This window comes from Mastomys coucha, unplaced genomic scaffold (genome assembly GCF_008632895.1).
Source record: "Mastomys coucha isolate ucsf_1 unplaced genomic scaffold, UCSF_Mcou_1 pScaffold23, whole genome shotgun sequence".
Lineage (NCBI taxonomy): Eukaryota > Metazoa > Chordata > Mammalia > Rodentia > Muridae > Mastomys > Mastomys coucha.
Genome location: NW_022196906.1, coordinates 103932472 through 103959105, shown reverse-complemented (window position 1 = coordinate 103959105; position 26634 = coordinate 103932472). Strand labels below are relative to the sequence as shown.

Sequence of the window (26634 nt, the reverse complement as noted above, 5' to 3'; positions counted from 1 at the left end):
AACTAACTGAGCTAAGGTCCCCAGTCCTGTCTCTAAAATTCCTGGTTGATCACTCGACACACAACCTTAAGCATATTGCCTTCTTACTACAGAACAACTGAGATAAAACAAGAATTCTAGATGATAATCTGCTTCCAAGCTCTACTAGCACCCAATAAAAGCACATTACTGTACACTGCACGCGATATACAGTACTATGTCTTTCAAACATACTTGATGTAATCCTACCCCACTATGCCTGTTCCTGAAGGTTGTCTTTTGTGGCTCTGGGAATTGAACCAGGGGCCCAGCTCATTAAAGGCAAGCATTCTATCACTGAGCAACACCCCTAGCCTTTTACAGATAATAGTCCAGTCAAATATACACCACGTCTTAAAAAGATAGATCAATTAATTAATCCCCTAACAGGTGATCATTTTTCCTTAAACATAATGTAAGCTAGGTCTAATGACACACAGGACTTTTGAGGTAGCTCTAAGATCAACATATATTCCACAGGAACTCTTGAGGCCAGCTTGTCTGAAAGCAAATAGAATAGAGCCAAACAAAAATGGAAAATAAAGAAGTCACCTTTTGTGCCGGGCGGTGATGGAGCTTTAATCCCAGCACTTGGGAGGCAGAGGCAGGCGGATTTCTGATTTCGAGGCCAGCCTGGGATACAGAGTGAGTTTCAGGACAGCCAGGGCTACACAGAGAGACCCTGTCTCTAAAAACCAAAAACCAAAAACCAAAAACCAAAAAAAAAAAAAAAAAAAGTCACCTTTTAACTCAACCATTCTGATTTTATTTATTTGAAGGAAGGGGAGAACAATTTGCAGGACACAGTTCTCTCCCTTCACCATCTGGGGTCTGAGGAATGAACTCAGGTCATCAGGCTTCATGCTTAGAAGTACAATCTTTTCCTGCTGAGCCATCTCAAAGGCCCTGAGGATCATCTTGAATACTATCTTCCTGCCTCCACTCCCACATCCTGAGATTCATTCATCCCCATCTTTTTCCTATTGGCTTGTACTGGAGACCAACTGCCTAACCATGAGAGATAAAATACAACCCATGGTCCTGTAGTCCAGTTTCTCAACATGACCTCATGTTAACAACCTACCTAGCAAGGCATGGACAGTACCCATCAAGTAGAAATGGACTGAATTCAAGCAGATGAGTAGGTTACACAGCAGAGGATTCAAACTGCTGCCTTCTTTTGCTTCTCCCTAGCCATGACCCTCTCCCTCCCCAGATTTCCACATGGCCAACTGAGGAAGGAAAAAACATTCCACAGCATTCCAAAGTGGGAAGCTAAATCAATATTGCCCTACTCATAGGTAACACTGACAGACAGAGTGCTTGCTTGACAGATCCACAGCTGGTAGGTTGGGTTGACTATGATGGCAGTGCGTGGACCTAAAAAAGAGTCTTCTGTTACGGACATCAGACTTCACCCAAGCTAGCAAATATCCACAGAATACACCAACAATGAGACCAATTATGTCACCTTTCCGCAGGTGGAACTAGCTAATCACCTGGTCAGCTAGTCTCAAACAGGATGTTTTCCAAAATAGGAGATGAACTTTACAGGAGAATGCCTAAATCAAAATCTTGACATCTCACACACCTCTGTTTCTAAACAAGTGGGGGATGGGCATTTTAACAGCAAAGAATTGCAGAGTGGAGTTCATGTTCTGTGAGGTGTACCAGTTTTGATCTATCCCATCCCCATCCCCTAGAAGGCCTAATTTAGAAACAGAACTGCTTACTGTTCAGTTAGGAGACAACACTTTGAAAGAAGTATTGATGCACTGAATCAGAAGTCTTACATTGTGCTGTCTCCCCTACTGCCAGAATACACACATTTAGAATCAAGGAGAAAAATAGGTGGGTTCATTCTCTTATTTATTTATGCCTAGGTTTGAAAACCCAGGGCCTCACATGTGTTAAGCACACACTCTACCTCTGAGCCATACCCTAAGTCCTTGCCACTCATCATTCTAGAACCTAATATTCTACCTTGCCAACTGAGTTCTACTAATTTGGATGTTTTAGTTTCCCAAAAGGAAATCACATCTACTAGCCTACACAATCAACGATGCAATAAAATTAGAAGATGCAAGTGATTTCTAATTTGTTCAACTGGGACTCTTTATGCCACTGAACCAATAGGCAGAATCTATGGGCTGAAAGGACTGGGTCCGACTAATTATAAAGAAAATCACTATATAATGAAAGCCAGGAAGACTATCTGGAACCTAGGGGATCCTCTGAAACACCTCTTCACACTCCCTTTCCAAAAATAGTAGAAAACTCTAAGAACCAAAACTAGGCTAGACTAAAGAATCAAAGTTTGAGTCATTTCACTAGATAAAGAAATTCAACTAGCTCAATTTCTGATTTAGGAAAAGAAAATATAAAATTTGGTTATTTAAAAAGCCAAGGCACTGTGCTTGCTACACATGTTTAATCCCAGCACTTAGGAGGCAGAGGTGGGTAGAACTCTGTGAGTTTGAGACCAGCATGATCTACATAGGCCAGCAAAAAAAAAAAAAAGTCAACACCACCCTTGTGACTAATAATTACACATATGAAAACTACGTGTCAGGTTTCTTTGAGAGGGTCCCTTTATGACATCTTGCCTGTCCTATAACTATGTAGACCATGCAGGCTTCCCTGGTGGTGTCAGGGAGGCCGGGCACCACTCCCTTCGTCTGAGATTACATGAACTGTGCCTCCTACAGCCAGTTAGAAACCATAATAGTTTTGTTTGGGGGAAATATTTTTGGGAAATATATCTCAGGCTAGCCTCAAATTTGCTATGTGGTGAGGATGACTCTTATCATTCTACTACAACCACTTCTACATTAGAAATATAGGTGTGTGGTCCTTAGCGGGTTTGTTTTAGATGGGGGCTCATCATGTATCCCAGGCTTGATCCTGAATTGCTATGCAGCCAAAGATGTCCTTGATCCTAAGTCACCAAACCTAGTTTATGTACGTACTACTTTCTTCCCATTTTATGAATTACTGAATATTAATTTATGAGCTTAGCATGGTGGTTCATGATTGTAATCTCATCAGCATGTAGAAAGCAGATACAGGAGGATGTCAGAAAGTATAAGCTAGCCTGGCACATACAGCAAGCATAGTACCAGGCTTACAGGGCTACATAGCAAGATTCTGTGTAACTTAGTTGGTTAAGTGCTCATCTAGCATGGACAAAGTCCTGGTTTAGTCCTCAGATGAGATGGTACACATCTATGGTGCTAACTCTTAGGGGGTAAAGTGGCTACAGACCCTGTATTTAAAAATCCAGAGAGAGAGCAGAAAGGACTGATGGTTCAGCTGTACTTGCTCTCAAGCTTGACGACCTTAATTCAATCCCTAGACTCCATGTCTTAAAGAAGAGAACCAATTCCTGCAGGCTGTCCTCCGAGCTAAACAGGTATGCCAATATACAACCCAATTTTGAAAAATTATCAGACCCACCAAGACAGTGATAGCTCAAACTAGGGAGGGAGGCAGAGGAAGGCAGGTCTCTGTGAGTTCTAGGACAACCAGGGCTACAAGAAACCCTGTCTCAAAAACTCTAATCAGTCCCTGAGCAAGTGAGCCACTGACTGCAGAGTGAGCATCTCCTCACTTTAGGGAAAAGGTCGGAGCTTCTTCATCATATGAGGGAGGCAGAAACACACCACTCAGTCACACAGACTTCAGAGGTATGTAGAAAAGAGCATCTGAAAGCCAAGTGGCCGATCGCCATTTACTGCACCCCAGCTCCAGATGCATTATCAGATCTGTTGACATTTCCTCAGGCAGCTGTTAAGCACACAGAGTGTACTGAGAGAGGTGCCTCTTCTTTTTTTTTTCTCACTTTTTTTCATTTTATTAAACAGTAATTAAAAACCCCATCACAGGACAATATTTGGAAAACACTGGCCTATCTTGATTCCTGTGTGCTTTCTATTCTCTTCTTCCGTGGGGTTCTTCTGGTTTGAAGAACACCAAGTAGAACTTTTGGTAAGCACCACTGTGCGCATCTTCATAGGACACTTCAGCCAGTATTCCAGGATGACTTTCAGGTAACTTGGTAGCAACCCATAATCTGAAGGAACTCAGCAACATCAATGAAGCCAACTGAACAGAGAGAGGACTAGAAATGGTCAGAGGGATGACAAACAAAGCAATCCAAAACCCCAACATGAGCTATGTGCAGGACCACACCAGATAGATATATTTGAAACTTCTGTGTACTACGTAAGTGTTTGGTGCCTTCAGAAGCCAAGAGGGCATAACATTCTCAGGCCTATAGTCACAGCCAGTTGTGAATCAGCACGTGACTGCTGGGAATCAACCCCGAGTCCCTGGAAGAACAGCCAGTGTTTTTCTGAGCCATTTCTCCAGTCCCCCACATTGGATATTTTTAAGAATATACACTACAGCTTGCAATCAGAAGAAACCTAGGAAACTAACTCAGGAGACCAAGATATAAGGAGGGGTAGAGTGCTACCTGTTTTTTCCCCCCCTGAAAAACTAGATGTGGGTAAGAGAAATTAGAGAAGACAGATGTTTCAGCCTGCTTGCTAGCTAAAATGGTAATCTGCTTTTAATGAGATGGGGAGCAGATGTTTTTTGTTTGCATTTTATTTATTTATTTATTTTTTGCATGTGTTAAGGGAGGGATAATGAGTTCAGTTTAGGACATCTCCAACTAGATGTGAGTTCTACATCTAACTGGCAATTTCAATTTCTAATCTTCATGAGGGTTATATTTGTCCTTACAAAAACGTTCCATAGTTGTCTAGCATTTAAATAGTATTTACATATTTATGTATTTCTCTCTACAACTTTTTTATTTTGCAAAACTAAAATCTGTAGCCAAACACTAACTCCCCAGCTCCTAAGAACTGCCATTTCATTTTCCATTTCTACCAACTTGACTCTTCTAGGTATCTGATATAAATGTTATGTTATAGGATTTGTTTTCTCTGGTTGGCCTATTTTCTTTGAAGTGTTAAGGATTTGAATGTATGCTCTTGAGTATTCCAGGCAAGCACCTCTATCCTACATTCCCCAGCACTTAACCGCACCCCTTTCCATTAGTATTCAGTCTCATGTTGTCATAGCCGTATCAGAAGTCATATACTACATTTGATTTACTCACTCCTGTGTTCACAGGACACCTCAGTTGCTTCCATCTTGCTTGGGTAATGTAAACAGTTCATCAATATATATGGGAGAACAAAAGTCTGTTCTGCTCAAGTCCCTACTTTTAATTTTGTTGGTAAATATCTCTAAGTCAGATAGTCTTTCTTGTTACTTTATTCTTGAGATAAGGTCTCACTATGTAGCCCAGGCTAAATCAAATAGTAGATTCAGAATCTTACTGCCTCAGATTCCTAAGTGTTTTAATTACAAGCTCAATAAATCTTTTTTTTTTTTTTGAGTCAGGGTCTTTTATATGCTTGGCTAGCCACAGACCCGGTATGTAGCTGAGCCAAAGATGGTCTTGAAACTTCTGATCCTTCTGTGTGTGCTACATTCTCCTAGCCCTCAAATAACAACCACCTGCTTTTCCCCACCACTATATTTCTTATTTATTTATAATAAATTTATAATTTAAATTTATTTATGACAAATAAATAAATTTATAAGACTTATTTATAACTTCCCATGACCCATTTCTGCATCCTATATGCTGGGAGCAACAGGTACAAATCTACTTTTAACTAGTTCTTGTATATGGTATAAAAGTCTAACAATTTTGTGACATTTATTATTATTTATGAATATTGGTATTTTACCTGCATATGTGAGGAGGCCAAGAGAAGACATCAGATGAACTAGAGTTAAAGATGGTTGTAAGTCAGAAGTATGTGTTGAGTTTTGAACCTGGGAACTCTGGAAGAGTAGTCAATGCTCTTAATTGCTGAGCCATTTCTCCAGTCCCATAACATTTTTTTTATATATGAATATCCAGACTTCACAACACCATTTGTTGAAAAAGCTATAATTTCCCTAACAAATTATCTAGTCATCTTTGTCCAAAACCATCTCACCATATGTAACAAAGATTTATTTCTTGCCTTTCTGTTCTAGTCTTTTTTTCAGGACCAGATTGATTGGCTTTTGTTTACATGAGGGCCTTAGGTAGCCTAGACTAACCTTAAGCCATGGTCCTCTTGCTTCCACCACCCAAGCACTAGGATTACAGAGATGTCGTACTACTATGCTAGCCCCTGAGGATCACTTATGTTACCACATAGAGAAAGTTTAAACTTTCAAGTTGCTCTTTTTCAAGACTGTTATTGTTACTCAGGGTTACTTCTTGGGATTTATGTGAAATTTCATGGCCAGTTTTTCTGTCCTTGCCAAAAAGATGGCTATTTGAGGAAAATTATTTTCTAGAATGGCACATTAACCTTCTAACATTTCACGGCCTCTTGGAAGCTCCTTTCAGAACTTCAGAGCCACACTTTTCATCTCTCTGCATCCTTCTGATATAGGCTCCAGCACTGTTTTTGTAACTGGTTTTGTTGGTGATGGTTGGGGTATGTTTGTATGAAGGCCAGGACAACTTCAAGTGTCATCATCAAGAACGTCCCCCCCTGCCAGGAGTGATAAGACAGCACATATCTTTTGAGAAGCAGGAGTGGTGGATCTCTGTGAGTTCAAGGCCAGCATGGTCTACGTAATGGGTTTCAGGATAGTCAAGAGTTGCATAGCATGACCCTGTCTCCAAAACAAAAAGCCCTTTACCTCCTTTGAAACAATGTCCTGGAGCCCATCCATCAGGCCGGCTGACCAGTGAGTTCCGTGCCTTGGGAGTGGAGACTCTAAGCAGCCAGAGTGCAGACAGAAAGACGTGGTGGGAGTTGCCTACCAGCTACAGGGTTGCATGTTTCCAGAGTCCCAGTGGAGTGGGCTTTCTAGTGCTGCAGCTACTTTTGAGCTATGCTTGCTTTTTGTTAGTAATTCCAATAAAACTAGCTCAATGGACACTGCTACCTTGGTCTGTTGTGAGCTTCGTTTTTGGGTGAGGACATGTGTGTTGTCTCTCCTCTACCCAGAAAAAGTCAGTCATACAATTCCTCCACACCCAGCTTTTTACATGGATAAACTTTTTGCATGGGGACTGAACTCAGTGAGACGAGCATGTCACTACTGCCTTAGCTGTTTTCTTAGCCCATGGGCCCTTTAAAGGGCCCTAAGAACCCTAGAATTTGGTACTCCTGCCTTGGTACTTCTCCCTCTTGGGAGCTCTTTCTCACTTTAATAAATCTACATTTTCCTAAAAACAAGACAAATGAACAAAAAAACCCTAGAAATTTAATTAGTCCTAGAAATTCAGAAAGTTAATTTTCTATGTACAATTTCCTAAGAAGAAAATTTATTTGCATCAGAGAACCTTTAAGAAACTACAGGGCTGGAGAGATGGCTTAGCGGGCAAGAGCACTGACTGCTCTTCCAGAGGTCCTGAGTTCAATTCCCAGAAACCGCATGGTGGCTCTCAACCATCTGTAATGGGACCCGATGTCCTCTCCTGGTGTGTCTGAAGACAGTGACAGTGTACTCACTTACATAAAATATAAATAAATCTTTTAAATAAAGAAAGAAGGAAAGGAAAGGAAGAGCCTGACGGTGATGCATTCCTTTAATCCCAGCACTCAGGAGGTAGAAGCAGGTGGATCTCTATTAAGTTCAAGCTAGCCTGGTCTACAGAGTGAATTCCTGTATATTCAGGGTTACACATGGAAACCCTGTTTCAAAAAACCTAAATAAATAAGGAAGGAAGGAAGGAAGGAAAGAAGGAAGGAAGGGAAGACCACCATCACAGCTTTGTAAAGCATTGATTGGAAGGAAAGAAGGAAGGAAGGGAAGGAAGGGAGGAAGGAAGGAAGGGAGGAAGGAAGGAATGAAGGAAGGGAGGGAGGAAGGAAGGAATGAAGGAAGGGAAGAAGGAAGGAAGGGAAGGAAGGAAGGGAGGAAGGAAGGAAGAGGAAGGAAGACCACCATCACAGCTCTGTAAAGCATCGATTGGCATGTTACTGGTATTTTCCATATAGTTGGCTTATATGTGGAGGGTGGGGAAAGAACTGAACTTCTAAGATTTATGGGGGAGAAAGAAAAACAAGGATGGGTTTTATCATGTAAATATTTAGGATAATAATATAACATTATACATCTGAACTTCATTTATGACATGTCAGTTCATGGATTGGTTGTAGACCCTGTTCATATTAATCCTTTATGTTTATCTGATGAGACAAGTGACAGCAAAAAAAGCACACAGCACAACTTCAATTTTAGAATCTTCAAGCATAGGAGTTACACTATTTTGAGGTTGGCATAATCTTCAGGGCAGATATCACATCACAGAAAAATTATTACAATAAACTTTACATGCATGCACACCTGAATAAACATGTACATTCACATCAAACACACACACACACACAAATTTTTAAAGAAATATACTCATTTCAATTACAATAAAAATAGCCAGCAATAATGATGGATAATACAGTTTACATATAGTAGCGCTCTGGACCTGTCATTACACATGGCGATGTTGACTGGCACACCCTCCAGCCTCCTGGTCCCACCATATTATTATATTAAAATATTATTATATTATTATTATGGTGAATTAGAAGGAAAAAGGAAGTCATAGGCAGGTTTCATTTTTCCATCAACAATTATTCCTGCAAGCCAGGCAGTGGTGGCACACGCCTTTAATCCTAGGATTTGAGAGGCAGAGGCAGGTGGGTTTCTGAGTTCAAGGTCAGCCTGGTCTACAGAGTGAGTTCCAGGACAGCCAGGGCTATATACAGAGACCCTGTCTCAAAAAAGCCAAAACCAAAACCAACCAACCAACCAACTGAACAAACAAGAAACAAACAAACAAAAATCCAAATTATTCCTGCAGGAATTGTTCCTGCAAGATATGGTGGCATACACCTTTAATCCCAATCACAGGAGGATGAAGCAGAAGAACTGCTGTGCATTCAGGGCTAGCCTGAACTATACATGAGTATAAGACCAGAGTATGCAAGTTGTACAGACCTTTTCTCAAACGTCATCATCATCATAAATCTGTGCCATCACAAGCAATTTTTATGTGAGATGTACCTATAAATGTTAGTAAGGACTATCAAATAGTCTTTAGGTTAAAGTCTATACTGAGAGCCAATATGATGACACATGCCTGTAACTCCAGCACTCAGGAAGAGAAGCCAACAGGATCAACATACATTCAAAGCTAGCCTGGGCTACAAGTTAATTTCTTTCTCAAAACAAAATGAAAACCTATAGCGAGCTTTCCTTTTTCTGCCCCATTTTCAGTCAAAATCTTGCTATATATGCCTCGATTTCCTTTTTTTTTTTTTAAGATTTATTTATTATTATAAATGAGTACACAGAAGAGGGTATCAGATTTCATTATGGGTGGTTGTGAGCCACCATGTGGTTGCTGGGATTTGAACTCACAACCTTCAGAAGAGCAGTCAGTGCTCTTACCCTCTGAGCCATCTCACCAGCCCCCAAAATTTATTTATTATATGTAAGTACACTGTAGATGTCTTCAGACACCCCAGAAGAGGGCATCAGATCTCATCATGGGTGGTTGTGAGCCACCATGTGGCTGCTGGGATTTGAACTCATGACCCTTGGAAGAGCAGTCAGTGCTCTTAACCACTGAGCCATCTCTCCAGCCCTGCCTCGATTTCCTAAGTGCTGGGAATTACAAGCAAATACCACCGTCCCTGGACTCCTTTTCCGTGTCTTTATTCAGTGAACATACTACATTTACAAACTTATCTATTGTACAAATACAGCATTCTACACTCTATACTTTATTAAAGTTGCCATATTAAATATTACTAAACATAACAAATTTTATTAGATAAGCCCAGAATGCATTTCAAGAACACTGTGGATATAACTTTTAATATGGTACTATAATTACCAATACGCCCTTTGGAAGGCCCTTTTGCCATCCTGCCGACTCAGCAGGTGCTATACCTATCAATAGTCAACTGAGCTTTGCACTGTTCAGATCTGGATAAGTGTAAGTGCTTGACAGAAGTCCATGCAGTTACAGAATTGTTATGAATGGGATTCAAAGCTTTGTTAGACTTTTAACTCAGATCTCAAAGCACCTTAGTTGTATACTTCAATAATTAAGACCCCAGCCAACATCCAGTAATACGGTGTTAATGTACAATGTTTATTAGTTTAATTCATTTAGCACAATGACACAATAAAATGTCCCAATATACAAACTGTTGAAAGTCTAAAGTCACAAAAAATACAAATGAAACTATAAATTTGTAAAAATAAGCAGATAAACAAATAAATAAATAGGCTTCTACATCTTCATTATTGGGTAAGGCAGGTGTAGAGAGAGAAAGTGAGAATCATCACATTTAAGTAGAGAGGCGCTGTCTGGTCCGTGACTGTCACAGTAACCACTTTTTCTGTTTTCAAGGGACAGACTACTTCCTAAGTAGCTATATATGAAACATTACCTTATTGCTTTCAAAGTAAAATATCCAAATGCAAGTTAACAAACTATATTAAATTTCATCTGGCTAAGAGCAGAAAATCAGAGCATTTATAGAAACTCATAAAACACATTAAAAATTTTTAAACAAAATAAGTATGACAAGTGGAAATGAATGTGGAAAAAAAATCAATGTTGATCATGAAGTTTGAGTGTTTATTGCCTAGCATCTCCATCTCTCAGAAAAACTATAGACGAGTTTAAAAAACAAACAAAAAACAAAAAGCAACAAACACACCAAACATGATTTTAAAAAGCAGATGGTACCCTTATTTTTTAAAACTTCCCTTGCCAACTCCACTGGCCCCGATAAAAAGGGGGGAAAAAATTAAAAGAACATCTTGGAGGATGAGCTATACAAACCTCAGCCCCTCTAGCCCTTCAGGGAGCACTTAACAGAGACGCCAGCCGTGTGGTCAACGGCAGGGACTGCCAGGACATCCCTAAGCCTCCAAGCCCTTCTGACTTTACCTTGTCGAAGCACTGGGTGTGGGGAGTGTTTACTTTTGAGAAAAGGTTTCACATAGCTCAGAGTAGCCTTAAACTCACTATGTAGGTCAGACAGGCTTCCTACTTCTCGAAATCCTTGACTCTTCTTACAGAAGTCTTGAAATCTCAGGTAGAAGTCACTACACCCAGGTTTCAAAAGTAGTTTTCGGTCAGAAGATCAAAAAGAATATGCTCTGTAACTTTCCTCAAATACAGTATAAGCTATTTCTTTTCATCTCTAATGAGCAGTACCTTGAAGGCTGAAATACCTTCAGAAATATTAACCAAAAGGACAGAAATAAAAAGTATTTTTCATACCCCAGTTCTTATATCAGAATTCCTCTATGATCTCAAATATATCCTGGGATTTATGATCTTACTCCTAAAACCCCAAAGCTTAACCAAAGTTTCCCCAGTACTTATCCTAATTGTTCTAGCTTTTACATTGTTTTAATTTTGCTTATTTCTTTGGAAAAATGAAGACTAAAAAGTACCAATGAAACAGAATATAAATTCCCTATTCATGGTAAAGGATTTTACACACAGGGCTTCATATATGATCCACCAATTCTATTGGAATGTTGCAGAAAAAAGCACTTTGGAGCTCAAGCAGCCTTTAATCCAACACACACTTTGACACAGTCAGACAATTTCTCAAGAAGCCAGGCATAGTGAGACTTGCCTGTAGTCTTGGCTAGTAAAAGTAATGTTTCAAGGCCGGCCTGAGTGACACAGAAAAAATGTGGGCTGTGGCTCCCGGTCCAGGGCTGGGGTGCGGCAGCCTCGGCTCGGGCGCTCTAGAAGCTTGCTAAGGGGAAATTGCTTTTTATCCTGTCACTGTCAGCAGCACTACTCTACTGCGGGGTCAAGGACATTACAACTGTGCTCAGGTTTAACTTCCCAATTCTTACTATGATACTTTATGATTATGTTCAAAAAGTAACCGGTTATTTTAAAAAATCAATATACAATAATTGTCATATTTTCAGAAGAGTGTAAGACAATTATGTAATATAGTTTATGATTTAAAAAACAACAACAACAAAAAACAAAAACAAAAAACAAAGCCGGGAGGTGGTGGCACATGCCTTTAATCCCAGCACTTGGGAGGCAGAGGCAGGTGGATTTCTGAGTTCGAGGCCAGCCTGGTCTACAGAGTGAGTTCCAGGACAGCCAGGGCTACACAGAGAAACCCTGTCTCGAAAAACAAAAACAAAAACAAAAACCAATTCGGCCCACCATGCAAACAGCAAAGACATTGGAGGAAAAAAAGACTGAGTGTCACTGTAGCCTGGCCAGCTGGAATTCATAGAGAGCAGCCAGCCTCTGAATGCTGAACTAAAGTCACTCACTACAACACCCAGCACAAGTAACAATTTCACTCAGAGAAATAATTTTTCAACTGGAAAACATTAATTCAGATTTTAGTAAGGTGGAGAGACACACTGGTGGCCTGAAAGCCTAACCTTTGCTAAAAGCAAGCCCACAGAGGGAAACAAATGGGAGGGGCAGGAGAGGGAGACTCACTGCAGCTAGGTGGCCTCACCTAGCTTTATGAAAGCACACATTCTCATTTACTTTTTACAATTACGCTGATTCACACTGAAAATGCAAAAAAAGGACAAGGCCAACAAAAAAAATGTAAAAATGATAAAATGAATCTAAAAGAGAATAATGAAAAGAAACAACATTTGATGACCTTTATAAAAATAGTAAAAGAATTCATTTTGCACACTGTGCTCACAAAGGGAAAGGAGGCTCCATCAAGCCCTGCAGAACACAAGAGGCAGGTGGCTCGCTCAGGCATCGGCAGAAATAGCCCCGAAGAACTACCCTCAGCTTCTTCTACATGGTGTCCAGGAAGGAAAAGCAAAGCTGCAAAATGCTGAAGGTTTTACAAGTGTAACGGTGCTTAGGAAAGATCACTGGTCTGGTGTTGCAGCAGCCCCAGTGTTGAGAGACACTCTAGTCTTCTAGGAGGAGAAAAATAGAAAGGGAGGAAGAAACAGGAAGGGGGAGGAAAGGGCGGAAAAGCACAGGTCATTAGTAAACAGCAAGTTCAATTCAGCAAGATGCTCATACACTCCACTGTGTGATTAGTGGGGCTGCTCTTCTCTCAGCTCTACAGACAACTTGGAGTTTTTAATTAGAGCACTGAGCCAGATGCTCTAATTAGTGATGGCCAAATGAGAAGCAAGTCACAAAATGCTTCCCAAAAACATGCATACTTTATTTCCTCCCTCCTCCAATAAAATCTGTATACTCGTTAAACACCTGTTTTACAAAGCAATTATTAAAGAGATCAACCTCAAAACCCAAACAATCCAGATAGGAACACTGAGTTTCACCTAAGTTAGAAAAGTTATTCAAAAGCAGAAAGACCTGCTCTTATGGAGCTAATGGGCAAGTCACTAAAGAGCAGGGTTCCCCTTTGTCATAGGAACTCTTGATATGTCAAGACTGTGTGTGTACTAGCTGCACAGCCCCGCCCCACCCACTGTACTATTGAGAATTTTTTAAACACTAAGTCTCAGGGCTGGAGAATGGCTCAGTGGCTAAGAGCTCTTCCTGCACTTCCAGAGCAACATCTGACTGTCACCACCCACAACAGGTTATTTACAGCTGCCTGACACTGCAGCCCCAGCTACCTCCTCACACCCCAACACACACAGTTAAAAAACAAAACAAAACAAAACAAAGCAACAACAACAAAAACCCATTAAGTCTTGTTCTGGTCTGGCTTGAAATCCTGTTGGAGCAGTCTAGCCTAGATTTGACAGCTGTTCCCTTCCTGTGTAAAACAATACCTACTTGTTCCACACAGCTCTTCAGAGAGCTCTCCTCCAACCCTTCCTTCTTCCAGCACTAACTCCAGGTTAACTAACTTAATATACTTGTTTGCTCTTTGCTTTGTTTTTAATTGTGTGTGCAAGTGAGAGAGAGAGAGAGAGAGAGAGAGAGAGAGAGAGAGAGAGAGAGAGAGAGAGAGAGAGAGAGAGAGAGAGAGAGAGAGAGAGAGAGAGAGAATGGGTGGGTGTAATGTACCTTAAGTCCAGAGGCAGATTCCCTAGAGCTGAGATGACTGATGGTTGTTACCCATCCAACAACACCCTGCTGGAAATAAACCCCGGGCCCTGCAAGGGCAATACAACTCTTAACTACTAAGCTGTCTCTTCAGTCCTGGCTTGGTTTTCTAGAAAGGGATTAGTTACTATAGTCTGAACTAGCCTGCCTCAAACTGCCTGCCAAGTATTGGGATTACAGGTGTGAGACATCACACCTGGCTAGATGCATTCATGTTTAAACCACTTTTTCTTTAACCAAAGGAATATTTGCAAATCATATCTTTCCTTCCACAACAGGAGTATAAATGATAAATACACGAAAATACAAATATCAAAGTAAAAATTCAATTCACGATTACATTACATCACCCTTGTACTTGTTTATAGTTTTCCAAATACAGTATTTATGAGTTGCTAGTAAGAAAGTTAATTTTATGGAGTAGAACTTACATTTACAAAAAAGAACCTAGATTCCAATTACTTTGGGTATACAGATATGTACACTTTTTTGGTTTTAGGGAGTGGTTCTGGAAGTTGAACCTAGGACCTCATATATGTTAGGCAAGTAATTCTATCACTAAACTACATCCCTAGGTCTTTTATTGTGAAATAAAGTCTTAATAAATTACCCAAGCTAGCCTTCCCCAAAACTCACTCTATAGAGAAGGCCTCAAAACTTGTGCCTCACACTTCTGCCTCTGCCTACCAAATATAAGGGCTAGGCCCAGGCCACTAAATTCATCTGATAAGATTTCCCAAGGTAAGAAAATAAAGAGTCAGAGCTGGAGAAATGCCTCAGCAGTTAAGAGTACTTTTGGTTCTTGCAGAGGACCTGAGTTCTGTTCCTAGCACCCACGTGGTGGCTCACCGCCATCTGTAACTCCACTTCTATGGGATTCAATACATTCTTCTGCCTCCCACACACATGGACACTGATACAAGCACGTACATAGAGCAATTAAATTAAAAAAAGAAACAGAAAGGGTATAATTTAAGGAACTTGTTACTGCTTTTAAAAAAAGGCTTTTGGAAAGATTTAGAAGTGAACAACTCTACAGTGGTTAAAGGGAAGGTTTTTCATAGTTCAAGCATATAAAAATTGAAATAAGTACATTTTGTGCTTGCCTCCAATATACTGTGAATCAAACTGCTCTACCCCAGAGTTAAGAGAGTGTTCTGATACAAAGAAACATGTATTCTCCTTGAGTGCTAAAAGCCAAACTCATTTGGGTCAGCAGCGTCAGACTGATCACAACTGCAAATAAGTGCAGTTCTTTACAAGAACACAATGCATGGCTCTCCCACAGGCCCCTGAGAAAAAGTCTTATATAACACAGCACACTCCACGGGCGCAAACTCCCGCTATGGCTCTGGCAATTTTGCTTACTATAAATACACCAGGGGTAAAGGGTAGGGGGTTCATGCTGTTTATGAGGTAAATCCCTAAAGAAACTCAGTGCTGAAAGACTATCAGAGCCTTAGTCTGGACTAGGAGTTAAAATCAGAAACAAATCCCAAAAGGAACATTAAGTGGAAAGATAAAGGGAAAGAAAAAATGAAAGACAAAACACAAAGCAAACCACTTTAATTTATGGTTATGGGTTTCTTTCTTTCTTTTTCTTTTAGTACTGACTTTTGAAGAAACTAAGTACAGAGCACATTCAGGTTGGAGATTGCCTATCAGGGTATAGAAAGCAGGGGGCAGGCAAAGGCCTCACTTTTCGGAAGGTGATAGCTTTTCTGCATCTATTAGGGTTCTTTTAAGATTCATCCAATTCTCATGTGGTTCACTTCCAATAAACATTCAAGGACTATGAAAATAAACTTTTCTTTCTATTGTTGAGAGATGTCATGGGTTTAAACAACCATGGAGAGCAGCAATGTTCTCAGAAATAACATATACTTTATTTATAATACTTAAAAGGTGCTTGTCAAGATGTTCACTATGGAAACTTTCACATTTGAGGAATTCTAGAGACCTCTTACCGGTATTTTTATTCCCCTCCATTCCATGATCACCATTGGCTAGGAGTGTTGGTTTAGAAGATGGGATATCTGCAAAAATTACAAAGAATAATTACTAATTGCAACAAAAAGGAAAAAATTTGATTGTGGAAATTGTAATCCTTTTTGTAGTATTAAGCACATCTTTGTCAATCTTCAGTAAAAGCAAACATATTAACTCTGGTCCCACTCACACCTTTCAGTACTATCACTACGAGAAAAACTTTCTATTTTTCTCTTTCTTATATGTATTTATTTTATGTACATGTGTGTGTGTGTTGCCCAAGAAGGGAGATGGATCTCCAAAAGCTGATGGATGTGTATAAAGCCACCAAATGTGAATATTGGAAACCAAACCCAGGGCTAATCTAGAGTAACAACAGCTCTCAGCCACCATCTTTTCACCCTGAAAAAGTCCTAAATGGTTTTGTTTGTTTGTTTATTTGTTTTGGGGGTTGGGGATTGAGACAAGGTTTTCTCTGTGTAGACTTGGCTATCCTGGAACTTACCATTTGACCTTGAACTAAGAGATCTCCCTACCTCAGGATCAAAGGTGTGCACCACTACTACCCCAGTGCTAAGTGGTTTTGCTCTATAAATTGTCAAAGATTACTAACAGATTCTATTTTAAAAAATCCAAAAAGTCCTTCAGGTTAAATAAGCATTTTTCTTTCACTTGAAAGGATCCAGGGACTTAGGGCACTCCTCCAATAAGAAGCTTTAGAATGCCAGCTGGGCAGTGGTGGCGCACACCTTTAATCCCAGCACTTGGGAGGCAGAGGCAGGTGGATTTCTGAGTTCAAGGCCCACCTGGTCTACAGAGTGAGTTCCAGGACAGTCAGGGCTACACAGAGAACCCCTATCTTGAAAAACCATAAATAAATAAATAAATAAATAAATAAATAAATAAATAAATAAATAAATGAATAAATGAATAAATGAATAAATGAATGAATAAATGAATGAATGAATAAGCTTTAGAATAAGCTTTAGCATTATTGCTCCTGGTCAAAAAGACTATACAGAGACTATTTTATCTGTTTTATTTTGTTTTGAGAAAAGGTCATATAGCACAGTTCAGCCACAAGCTTGTTTGTATATATATGAAGTCTGCATAAAACAGAGCATGGTGATACACTTAGATGTGAGAGGGGAGAATTATTAGATTCATGATCTTCAACTATAAAATAAGTTTGAGGCCAACCTAGGCTACATGCAATCCCGCCTCTGAAAATAAACCAATTAAAATGTAGGTCAAGGTTTTGTAGTTTTTATAACTGGTTACCTAACTGTTCAGCATTCTCTGCTGAAGAGACTGTCTGTACCCTATTGAATTCCTGATGCAGATGTGCGACTGTGGAAATCGACTGCCATTGTTTTTCGTGTTGGTCTTTGCCTGGCCTTTCTATTCTGTTGGTAGTGGGTTTTTCCAGGATGTGTATGTGCATCCAACTCAGAGCTTTGCACTTTCACTGTTTTGCCCTTAGTAGCTTAAGAATTTTATTCCAACCCTGGGATTTCCATTCTCTGCTTTTTCATAGATTTTTAAGTCTAGGAATTCTGACATCATATAACCTTGGTAACAATAACAATTGGTTTTCTTTCAGTTTTGGAGGCCACAGAGAATGGACTCCTCTCTCACGACCAGCTTTGGACACTCTCACCCATCTCCCTGGTTACACACATATTAAGAAAGAAAAAATCTTCAGAGCTATTTTTCACAGATACTTTTCAAAGAAAAAGAAAATCAAGAAGCTACACTATTGAAATACAAACATAGGCTTTTCCTTTGGAAGGTCACACAGCCGAGCTCTCCCATGTTCAGAGCAGAAATCTCTGATAACAATTTTAATTGAAAAGACTGCTCTGTTACCTCCGAGGAGCAAGAGGAGCAAGGTGTATCAGAATAGAAATGAGAAAAAAAGAGATTAACAGGGTGAAAAGACAAGTTCCATTAAATATGCACACATAACATGTGCCTGCGCATCCTCACAGAATGCACTGTCCTTTTCCAGAGTGATGCCAGATATGTTCTACCCCACACTTGGCATAAGGTCCCTTTCCTCAAACAAGCAGCACTTTAAGATTCATCATGCCTAGTTTAAGAAAGAGTACATATTTTCTAAAATTCTGTCCTGTTTTAAAATGTAAATTATTTAAAAATGGAAATTTTACAAAAATTTGGTTCTTTTTTTGGCCATGAAAGTGGTGAAATTACTTTATAATCTGGTAACAGCTACTGTGACTAAAGGGTAGAAAAACAGAAAATCTCATTTTAAATAATTGAAATAAAATTTGTAAATAGTCAATTTATCAAGTGAAAAATAACATGTCAATTTATTATCAGTATTTAATTCATGAAAGAAAATAAAAACATAAAATATATTCATTTATGTTTATATTAAAACAGTACTGTAACATTATTTAAAATAGCTAATATCTGTGAAAAGATTCACCATAGAGTAAAATAACTCTGAGAGTAGAATAACTCTGAACATGGACAGAGAGGGAATAGTTCTCAGACGTTATACTTAATCATATGAAATGCTATTTGGGGGCTTGAGAGATGGCTCATTAGTTAAGAGCACCGCTTGCTCTTCCAGAGGTCCTGAGTTCAATTCTCAGCAACCACATGATGGCTCACAACCACCTGTAATTGGATCTGATGCCCTCTTCTGGTGTGTCTGAAGAGTGGTAGTATATTCACATGAAATGCTATTTGGATAACTATTTTCACTCCACTAATGATTCTCTTCCTGATAACACTATCTGTTTCTAAGAGTACTTCTCAGAGCAAGAATGTGATGTCCTATGTCCTAACCAATCATATTTCCTGATTAAAGAACTCTGCCAGAAACTCTGATGTCTGTGGCTTCAACAAATAAAACCTGGGCTGGGTGATGGTGGCGCATGCCTTTAATCCCAGAAAACAAAAACAAAAACAAAACAAACAAAAAACCCAAATAAAACCTGGATTTCAGGTTTGGTCCATATTGTTCACCTCCACTAGAGGTAACAGTGGGTACATGGGCATAGTCAACTCTTTTTTCTTTTCTTTTCTTTTCTTTTCTTTTTCGAGACAGGGTTTCTCTGTGTAGCCTTGACTGTCCTGGAACTCACTCTGTGGACCAGGCTGGCCTGGAACTCAGAAATCCACCTGCCTCTGCCTCCCAAGTGCTGGGATTAAAGGCATGCGCCACCACTGCCCGGCTACATAATCAATTCTTATCGGTAAGATATTGCCAATAGGAATTCTACAGGATTCTGGAAAAAATGTTCTGGTATACATTCCAGCCAACTACAAAATTACAGGAGACAACAGGGACTGTTAAAATGGCTGACTAAAAGAAGCCTGTGTAAGTAGAGCAGTGGCCTTTAGCTACAGACGCTTAATGCACCTGGAGGCTCAACACACAGAGAGTCACCAGGCCATGGAATTTCCCCGTATTTCTTATAATAGAGAATGTTAACAGATTTGAGGGCTCTGACTAGAGTAATCCAACCAATGGGTCTGTTACAGCCTAGAGTTCCTTTACCTAAGGTATAGTAATTGATTTAAAAGACTGCTCTTTTAAATAAAAAAGAGCAAGATAAGGAAAAAAATGGCTTCACGGTGCCTACATATAATAATGTTCAACCTGAACCAAAAAAGATGTCATTGGAAAGTTCTTCCACAAGGATGTTAAATAGTACAATTGTATTTTATGCAGCAACCACTAGAAATAATTCATAGGCAAGTTCCTCAATCCATTATTTATTATTACATAGATATTTTGTTGGCTAATTCTGATGCAGATACTTTAGAGAAAATGTTTAGTGAAACAAAAAGAATTTCACCTTGCTGGGGTTTACAGATTGCTTCTGAAAAAAGCAGAGTAGAGATTCAATCCCCTATCTGGGTTATATAATAAATCCAAAAAAAATAAAATAAAATGAATTTCAACCATAGAAGATACAGATCAGTTTCAAACAATGATTTTCAAAAATTAATGTGAGTTATTAATTGGCTACAGCCCACCACTGGCTGAACTACTAAAGAGTTAAGTAATTTGTTTCAAATGTTACAAGGAGATTCAGAGGTAGATAGTACAACCTGGCTAGAAAAAGAGCAGAGGAAGAGGTAACTTTAGTAGAAGGGTGCACAGGATGCACATGTGGATCATCTAGGTTGCAAGCTGGACTGTATTTTGGTTATTTTGCCTTCAGCTCAACAGTTGTGTGCAATGCTTATGGCATTACTACATTTTCCTGAACCTCTTACTATGACTACTGACTCTCAACGTGCAGGAAGAGTTGTTTTGCATAAAGATACTCTCGGGTTTATTCCAGATACTTGTGATTTACACAGCTGCAGCAGGCAATGAGAAACAGAAAGTGTCCATCATATATCACCCATATTTGGTCTTAGACAGGCTTGCCAGGTCCACTACTACAAGGAAATGAAACTAACCAATTATTAATCTAATAAGAAATGTATTAGCAGCCTCAAGATTTCATGAAAAACACCATGTTAACTGTAAAGGTTTAAAAAAAAAATGCCGATCACCTGGAAACAAGCCAAAAAAGTTAGAAAACATCTTACTTATTCTTTGTATAATCTGTGACTTTTAAAACAAAAATCCCAGCCATTTGATTACACCAATGAAGACTCAGGAACTTAATGCTGTGGTGAAGGCATGCTAGCTTAAGAGAAGCAAGGAAATCACCCAGCTGATCTTCATACTCATACTTCACAGGCATCCCAGAAGGAAAAGGCCTCTCTCCTTCTCTGTGTTGTCTTAAATACCCTTCAACTCAAAGAAAGGCCCTCCTTTCTGTTTACTTATGTTCACTCCCTGTCAGCTGGTTGCTTGTTCTGCCTCCTGACCTAGCATTGTTTAGCTCTCAAAAAGGTGTGTGCTGGGGCTGAGCCAAGCACTAATACGTATTTACAAATACCAGAAAGCTCCTGGGTTAAAAGTGTGTGCTGGGGCAAAGTCACACCACAACAAGGCTTACAATCTTGAGGGTCACAATGTGTTCAAATATCTTGCAACATTTCCCTTTTTTTTGTCTAAATAAAAAATTCTCTGGCCAGACAGTGGTGGCGCATACCTTTAATCCCAGAGCTTGGGAGGCAGAGTCAGGCGGATTTCTGAGTTCGAAGCCAGCCTGGTCTACCAGAGTGAGTTCCAGGACAGCCAGGGCTACAAAGAGAAACACAATCAACAATCTACACAAACAAACAAACAAACAAATCGATAAACTATATATACTATCGGGTAAGAATTACATTCACAATGCCTGTCCATTTGTATTTGGCAACCTTGGAGAAAGTACTCTACTATATATCCTATCTTGGTAAATCAAAAGTTCTCTGCCTAAATCATTTCCTATCATAACTTGCATTTATCAACATAAAAACATCTTTTTAGACCTTAAAATATTTTCTTAAATCCTAAACAACTTAAGCTTAACTATGAGGCTCTAACTGTCTAGTCTTCACCCCATCAGACCTGAGAAAGCTGAGTATTGCCTGACTACGAGGGAGAGCAGAGTAAGCAGCTGCCAGAACTACACAAACGACAGATACTGCTAGCTCCCAGTACAGTCACCCAAAAATTCTCTGCAGATTTGGACCATCCATATCCTTTGGCCTACTGGCCCAGAATATCTCACAGATTTTTTTCTGTGAAGCAGGAGTCATGAAGGACTTCTCTACCCTGTCCTGGCAGACTTGGCAGTTCCCTTTCTTTGCGTCCTGCTTATCCACAGCCTGGACAGCATACAGTCAGTACTTTGAAGCAAGAGCAGTTTCTTGCTCAGTGGCAGCTTGCCGCATTTGAAACAAACTCCATAAGGATGTTCTTCAATGCTCATTATCTTCTTTGAAGTTGTATGGGGGTGTTGCCAGAAATCTGACATGTCTCATTGTCAAAAAAGTCTTAAACTAATAAAACATATTTAAATGCCATCTAACTATCTTAGTATATTTGAATAGGCAAATATTACTTGTTTTTAGCTATTTACTATCTGATTAACTTTGAAAACATCTGTGATAAGCTAAACTAATACCTAACAAAACTATAAGTTTGACTATTAACTTGCATTTCTTAATTATCATAAACAATTTGTAATGGTAGCTTTCAAAAGGATAAGAACTTATTTATTTATTTATTTGTTTACTGTATATAAGTACACTGTAGCTGTCTTCAGACAGAAGAGGGCGTAAGATCTCATTACAGATGGTGGTGAGCCACCATTTGGTTGCTGGGATTTGAACTCAGGACCTCTGGAAGAGCAGGCAGTACTCTTAACCGCTGAGCCATCTCTCCAGTCCCTACATTGCAATTTTAAGGTATAATATCTTAAAAGGAGTTGATACATAGTATGTTGTAACTAAAATATAACCTTAACTTTGTATCAATATACAAAGATCTATACCAATGTAACTAAATATAACCTTAACTTTGTATCAATATACAAAGATCTACAATAATGTAACCAAATCTAACCTAATTTCTTTTTTGTTTTTTATTTTTTTATTTTTGTTCTTTGAGACAGAGTTTCTCTGTGTAGCCATGGCTGTCCTGGAACTCACTCTGTAGACCAGGCTGGCCTCCAACTCAGAAATCCACCTGCCTCTCTGCCTCCCAAGTGCTGGGATTAAAGGCTGCCCTGCACCTTACTTCTTATCTACAAAGATCTATATGAGTAGATTCAATTATCTACCTTTCTTCCTATTATTCCTATATCCCTAATTTTTGTCTTAAAAAAAATCCCAGAAGGAAAAAGTCCATTCTCTTCTACAGCTACCTCAAATGCCTCCCGACTCAATGTCTCTCCTTTCTGTTTACTTTGTTGACTCCTGTCAACTGATTCTTGCTCCCCATCTTAACCTAGGGTTGACTGTTTAGCTCTTGGGTTAAAGATGTGTGCCAGGAGGAAGGGAGGGAAGAGGAAGGGAAAGGGAGAGGAGAGGAAGGGAAGGGGGGAAGAAAGAAGAGTTGGGGGAAGTGAGAGGGAGGGAGGAAGGGGAAGAGGAAGGTAGGTAGGTATGTGCTAGTGCTGAGCCGCAGTACCACAAGGTTTTTCTAGTTCACAATCTTGGTGTTCACAATGTGATCAAATATCCTATAACAATAATCAAGCTCTATTACCTATAGGAAGTAACCCTAAAAGCAACAAAAGAAATAAATGAAATCTGGCCAAGAGATTGTGGAAACTGGGATCCAGGAGGGGGTGAGAGAGACGGAGTCTCAAACCCAGGAAACAGACTCCAGAGACCAGCACTGAGGTGCAGATCTACTGTGCTACACAGCAGCAATAGTTTTTATACAGCCTTTGGACTAATGGAGAACTGACAGAAGCTCTGGAATAGCCAACCATCTCAATGGCACTATGGGGAGGTGCCAGGCTACCAGCACCCAAGAGGGCATCCCTAAAGATGGAGGGTTGGGTTTGAAGCATCCATTGTCCCGTTTCAGGCCCATTCTGAGGCTCCACTAGTTTGCTAGGATCCTCTATTTTGTGTGCACAGTGTGCCAGTGGACATGGGCACTTATACTACTAGAGCAGCTTGGAGGCTTTGCTTACGATCCACTAGGCCACATCCAGGGGCCTCAGCAACCACAAGACGGGTTTCATTTTTCAGAACTTAGGAAACTAAAGTTTCTACACCATAGCACTGATTATACTCAGGGTTTCAACATGTGATGGCTATGAGTTTTGAAAAAGCTCATTCTAGTGCTGGAGAGATAGCTCAATGGTTAAGAGCACTGGCTCTTCTTCCAGAGGTCCTGAGTTCAATTAACAGCAAGCACACGGTGACTCACAACCATCTGTAATGGGATCTGATGTCCTCCTCTGGTGTGTCCAAGGAGAACCACAATGTGCTCACACACATAGAATAAATAAGATCTTTAAAAAAAAAAAGGCACTGGAGAGACGGCTCAGCGGTTAGGAGCACTGACTGCTCTTCCAAAGGTCCCGAGTTCAAATCCCAGCCACCACATGGTGGCTCACAACCATCTGTAGTGAGATCTGGTGCTCTCTTCAGGGGTGTCTGAAGATAGCTACAATGTATTTAGATTAAATAAATAAATAAATCTTTAAAAAAAAAAGCTGATTCTGTAATATACATTTACTGGAAGTAATCACTATTATAGGAATTCCTATACAATACCCCCACATATGTCTCCAGTAAAATCAAGCAATTCTGTGCAAATTATAATATAATATTACAGGTATACCACACAATCATATAGGACAGGCAATTATAGAAAGATCCAATTGTACCTTAAAAGAAATGCTTATAAAACAAAAAGAAAAAATAAAGACCCTCTGGGTTAGACTAAATAGTACTCTGTTTAAATTTCCTGAATGTTAATGAGAAAGGAACAACAGCAGCTGAGAAACACTGGGTTTTTTTTTTTTAAATGTGGAATGAAATCAGCCTATATACTATAAGGATGTGTTAACATCAAAATGGAATCTGAGACATGGATTTGTTTATCTTTCCATAGGAAACAAAAAGCGTGGATACCATCAAAACAAATAAATCTCAGAGTTGAGCAGGAGATCTTATGAAAAGATAGCCTGACCAGCCACTGCCTTCACCTGAGAGCCAAAAAAGCCTGGTCAAGAGACCTTCAATACCTAACCACTGACAGGTCTATGAGCAAGACTTTGGTCTCCTGCAATACAGAGACCATCTACAATGCAGAGAAACAATATAGGCCTATATGCAGAACTTTGAGACAGACTGCTGAATACCACATCCTATGTGCCCAAGTCGGAACTACAAGCCAAAGGTTCACAAAACTAAGGGCAGAGAGATTAAGAGATTTCGACAAGGAACTCCAGAAAACAAGATGCTGGAAGATAAGACAGTCCAGGAGTATAAAAGGTCCAAGAAGTACCTAAGTTATAGGGAAGAAAAACATTGCTATGAGGTTTTTGTCTCAGTTGTGGATGATCCTAAGAGATCAACAGAAAACACATCAGACACCTGAAAACCTTGGAAAAGACATTGGTAAGAATGGAAAAGCAAAAATCAACAGCAGTAGCATGGCTACAAGAAACAACCAGAGAAGCTTCAAGGCTGTAATATATAGTAGCAAAAACCATTGGAGGAAATGTAGTATAATTGATTCATTTTTTTGTGCCTGGCCCTTTAAAGAATACCAAATGGCCAGTCAACTGACTCTTTGGGAATGCTTAGCCATTAGAATTGCTTGACCCTATGACCTTCATAGAAGAGAATATAAAAAGGCAACAGAGGGGCTAGAGAAATGGCTCAGCAGTTAAAAGTATGACTGTTTGTTCTTCCAGGGGCCTGACTTCAATTCCCAACACCCGAATGGTGGCTCACAACCATCTGTAACGGGATCTGATGTCCTCTGCTGGTGTGTCTGAAGACAGTGTACTCACAAACACAAAATAAATTTAAAAACTTAAAAAAAAAAAAAAGGCTAGCAGAGACTGAGAGAGAGGTAAAAGTATTGGAGGAAGACTGGAGTAAGGCCAGAGAAGAGTAGGGTCAGAGTACAGTCCAGGTGGCAGAAGAGTGTGGTCAAAGAAAGTGAAAGGTGACAGTTGAGCTGAGTCAAAGAACCTACATAAAGAGAGAGAAAAGAGAATATCTGTATTTCAGGACAGCCAGGGCTACACAGAGAAGCCCCGGCTCAAAAAAGCAAAAAGATGAGCAGCAGGTGTGTGTGAGGAAAAGAGCCAGGAGAAAGCTTCAGGCTAAATGAAAAGGCTGAGCTCAGGCTCAGCACAAGGGTGTGCAATTCTGCACTGTCAGACTCTTGCCAACATCACCCTCTTGTGGCAAATTTGGCAGACTGCATTAAGACCAAGTCACATGAACTCTGTAGTCTGTAGTCTATTAGCCTGTCCAGACCAACTTACATCCTCTAACCCAGGAAGCCCCAGGGCCTAGCCTCTGTACTTTGCACATGACCTGAAAACACTAGTACAAAGGCTCATCTTTGAGGAACGCTGTCCTAGACTAATTTCTTTATATTTTTTATGTAGACCAGGAATCCACTATGTAGAACAGGCTAGGTCGGCCTAGAACTCAGAGACCTATCTGCCTTCCAAATGCTGGGATAAAAGGCATGTACCACCACCTAACTTTTTAGTTTACATAAATAATAGCATCAAAGAACTCAGTTTTAATTTCTATCTTACAAATGGGACACAGAAAACCATCACAAACTGGCTAACTGCTTTGTGAAAGCTACAATGAAGAAGATACTCACTGGCAAGATACTCACAGAATCTGTTACTAGTATTTGAAAGGCATGCAAGGGCCAGGCACAGAGTGCTGATAATGAACTCCTAGGCACTGGGCAGAGTAATCAGGGAAGAGCAAGGCATGCCGGAACAATTTCAAATGCAGTAGACGACGGCAAGACACTGCACCCACTCGTGAAATGCATTCCTCAATTTAACAGAAAAGGATCTTAGAGGAGCTGGTGACATCGTGTTTATTACAAAAATTGTACACAGGGGGAAAAAGCAACTTTCCTATCATGATTT

At 39.8% G+C, this 26634-nt stretch overlaps 1 protein-coding gene across 18 annotated transcripts in view; it reads right to left on the bottom strand.

Annotated features, from left to right (window-relative positions):
- The window catches only part of Map4 (microtubule associated protein 4), a 141136-nt gene that overhangs the window by 62734 nt on the left and 51768 nt on the right, over window positions 1-26634 (bottom strand). For 16 of the 18 annotated variants that reach the window (XM_031345228.1, XM_031345223.1, XM_031345224.1 and 13 more), the window contains exon 3: window positions 16090-16158. The exons of 1 other annotated variant lie outside the window; for it this stretch is intronic. In XM_031345228.1, the coding sequence (XP_031201088.1) occupies window positions 16090-16158 (69 nt within the window). Of the gene's footprint in view, window positions 1-12166; window positions 13012-16089; window positions 16159-26634 lie in introns of those variants that run through there. One more of the 18 variants, XM_031345239.1, reaches the window with a different exon arrangement.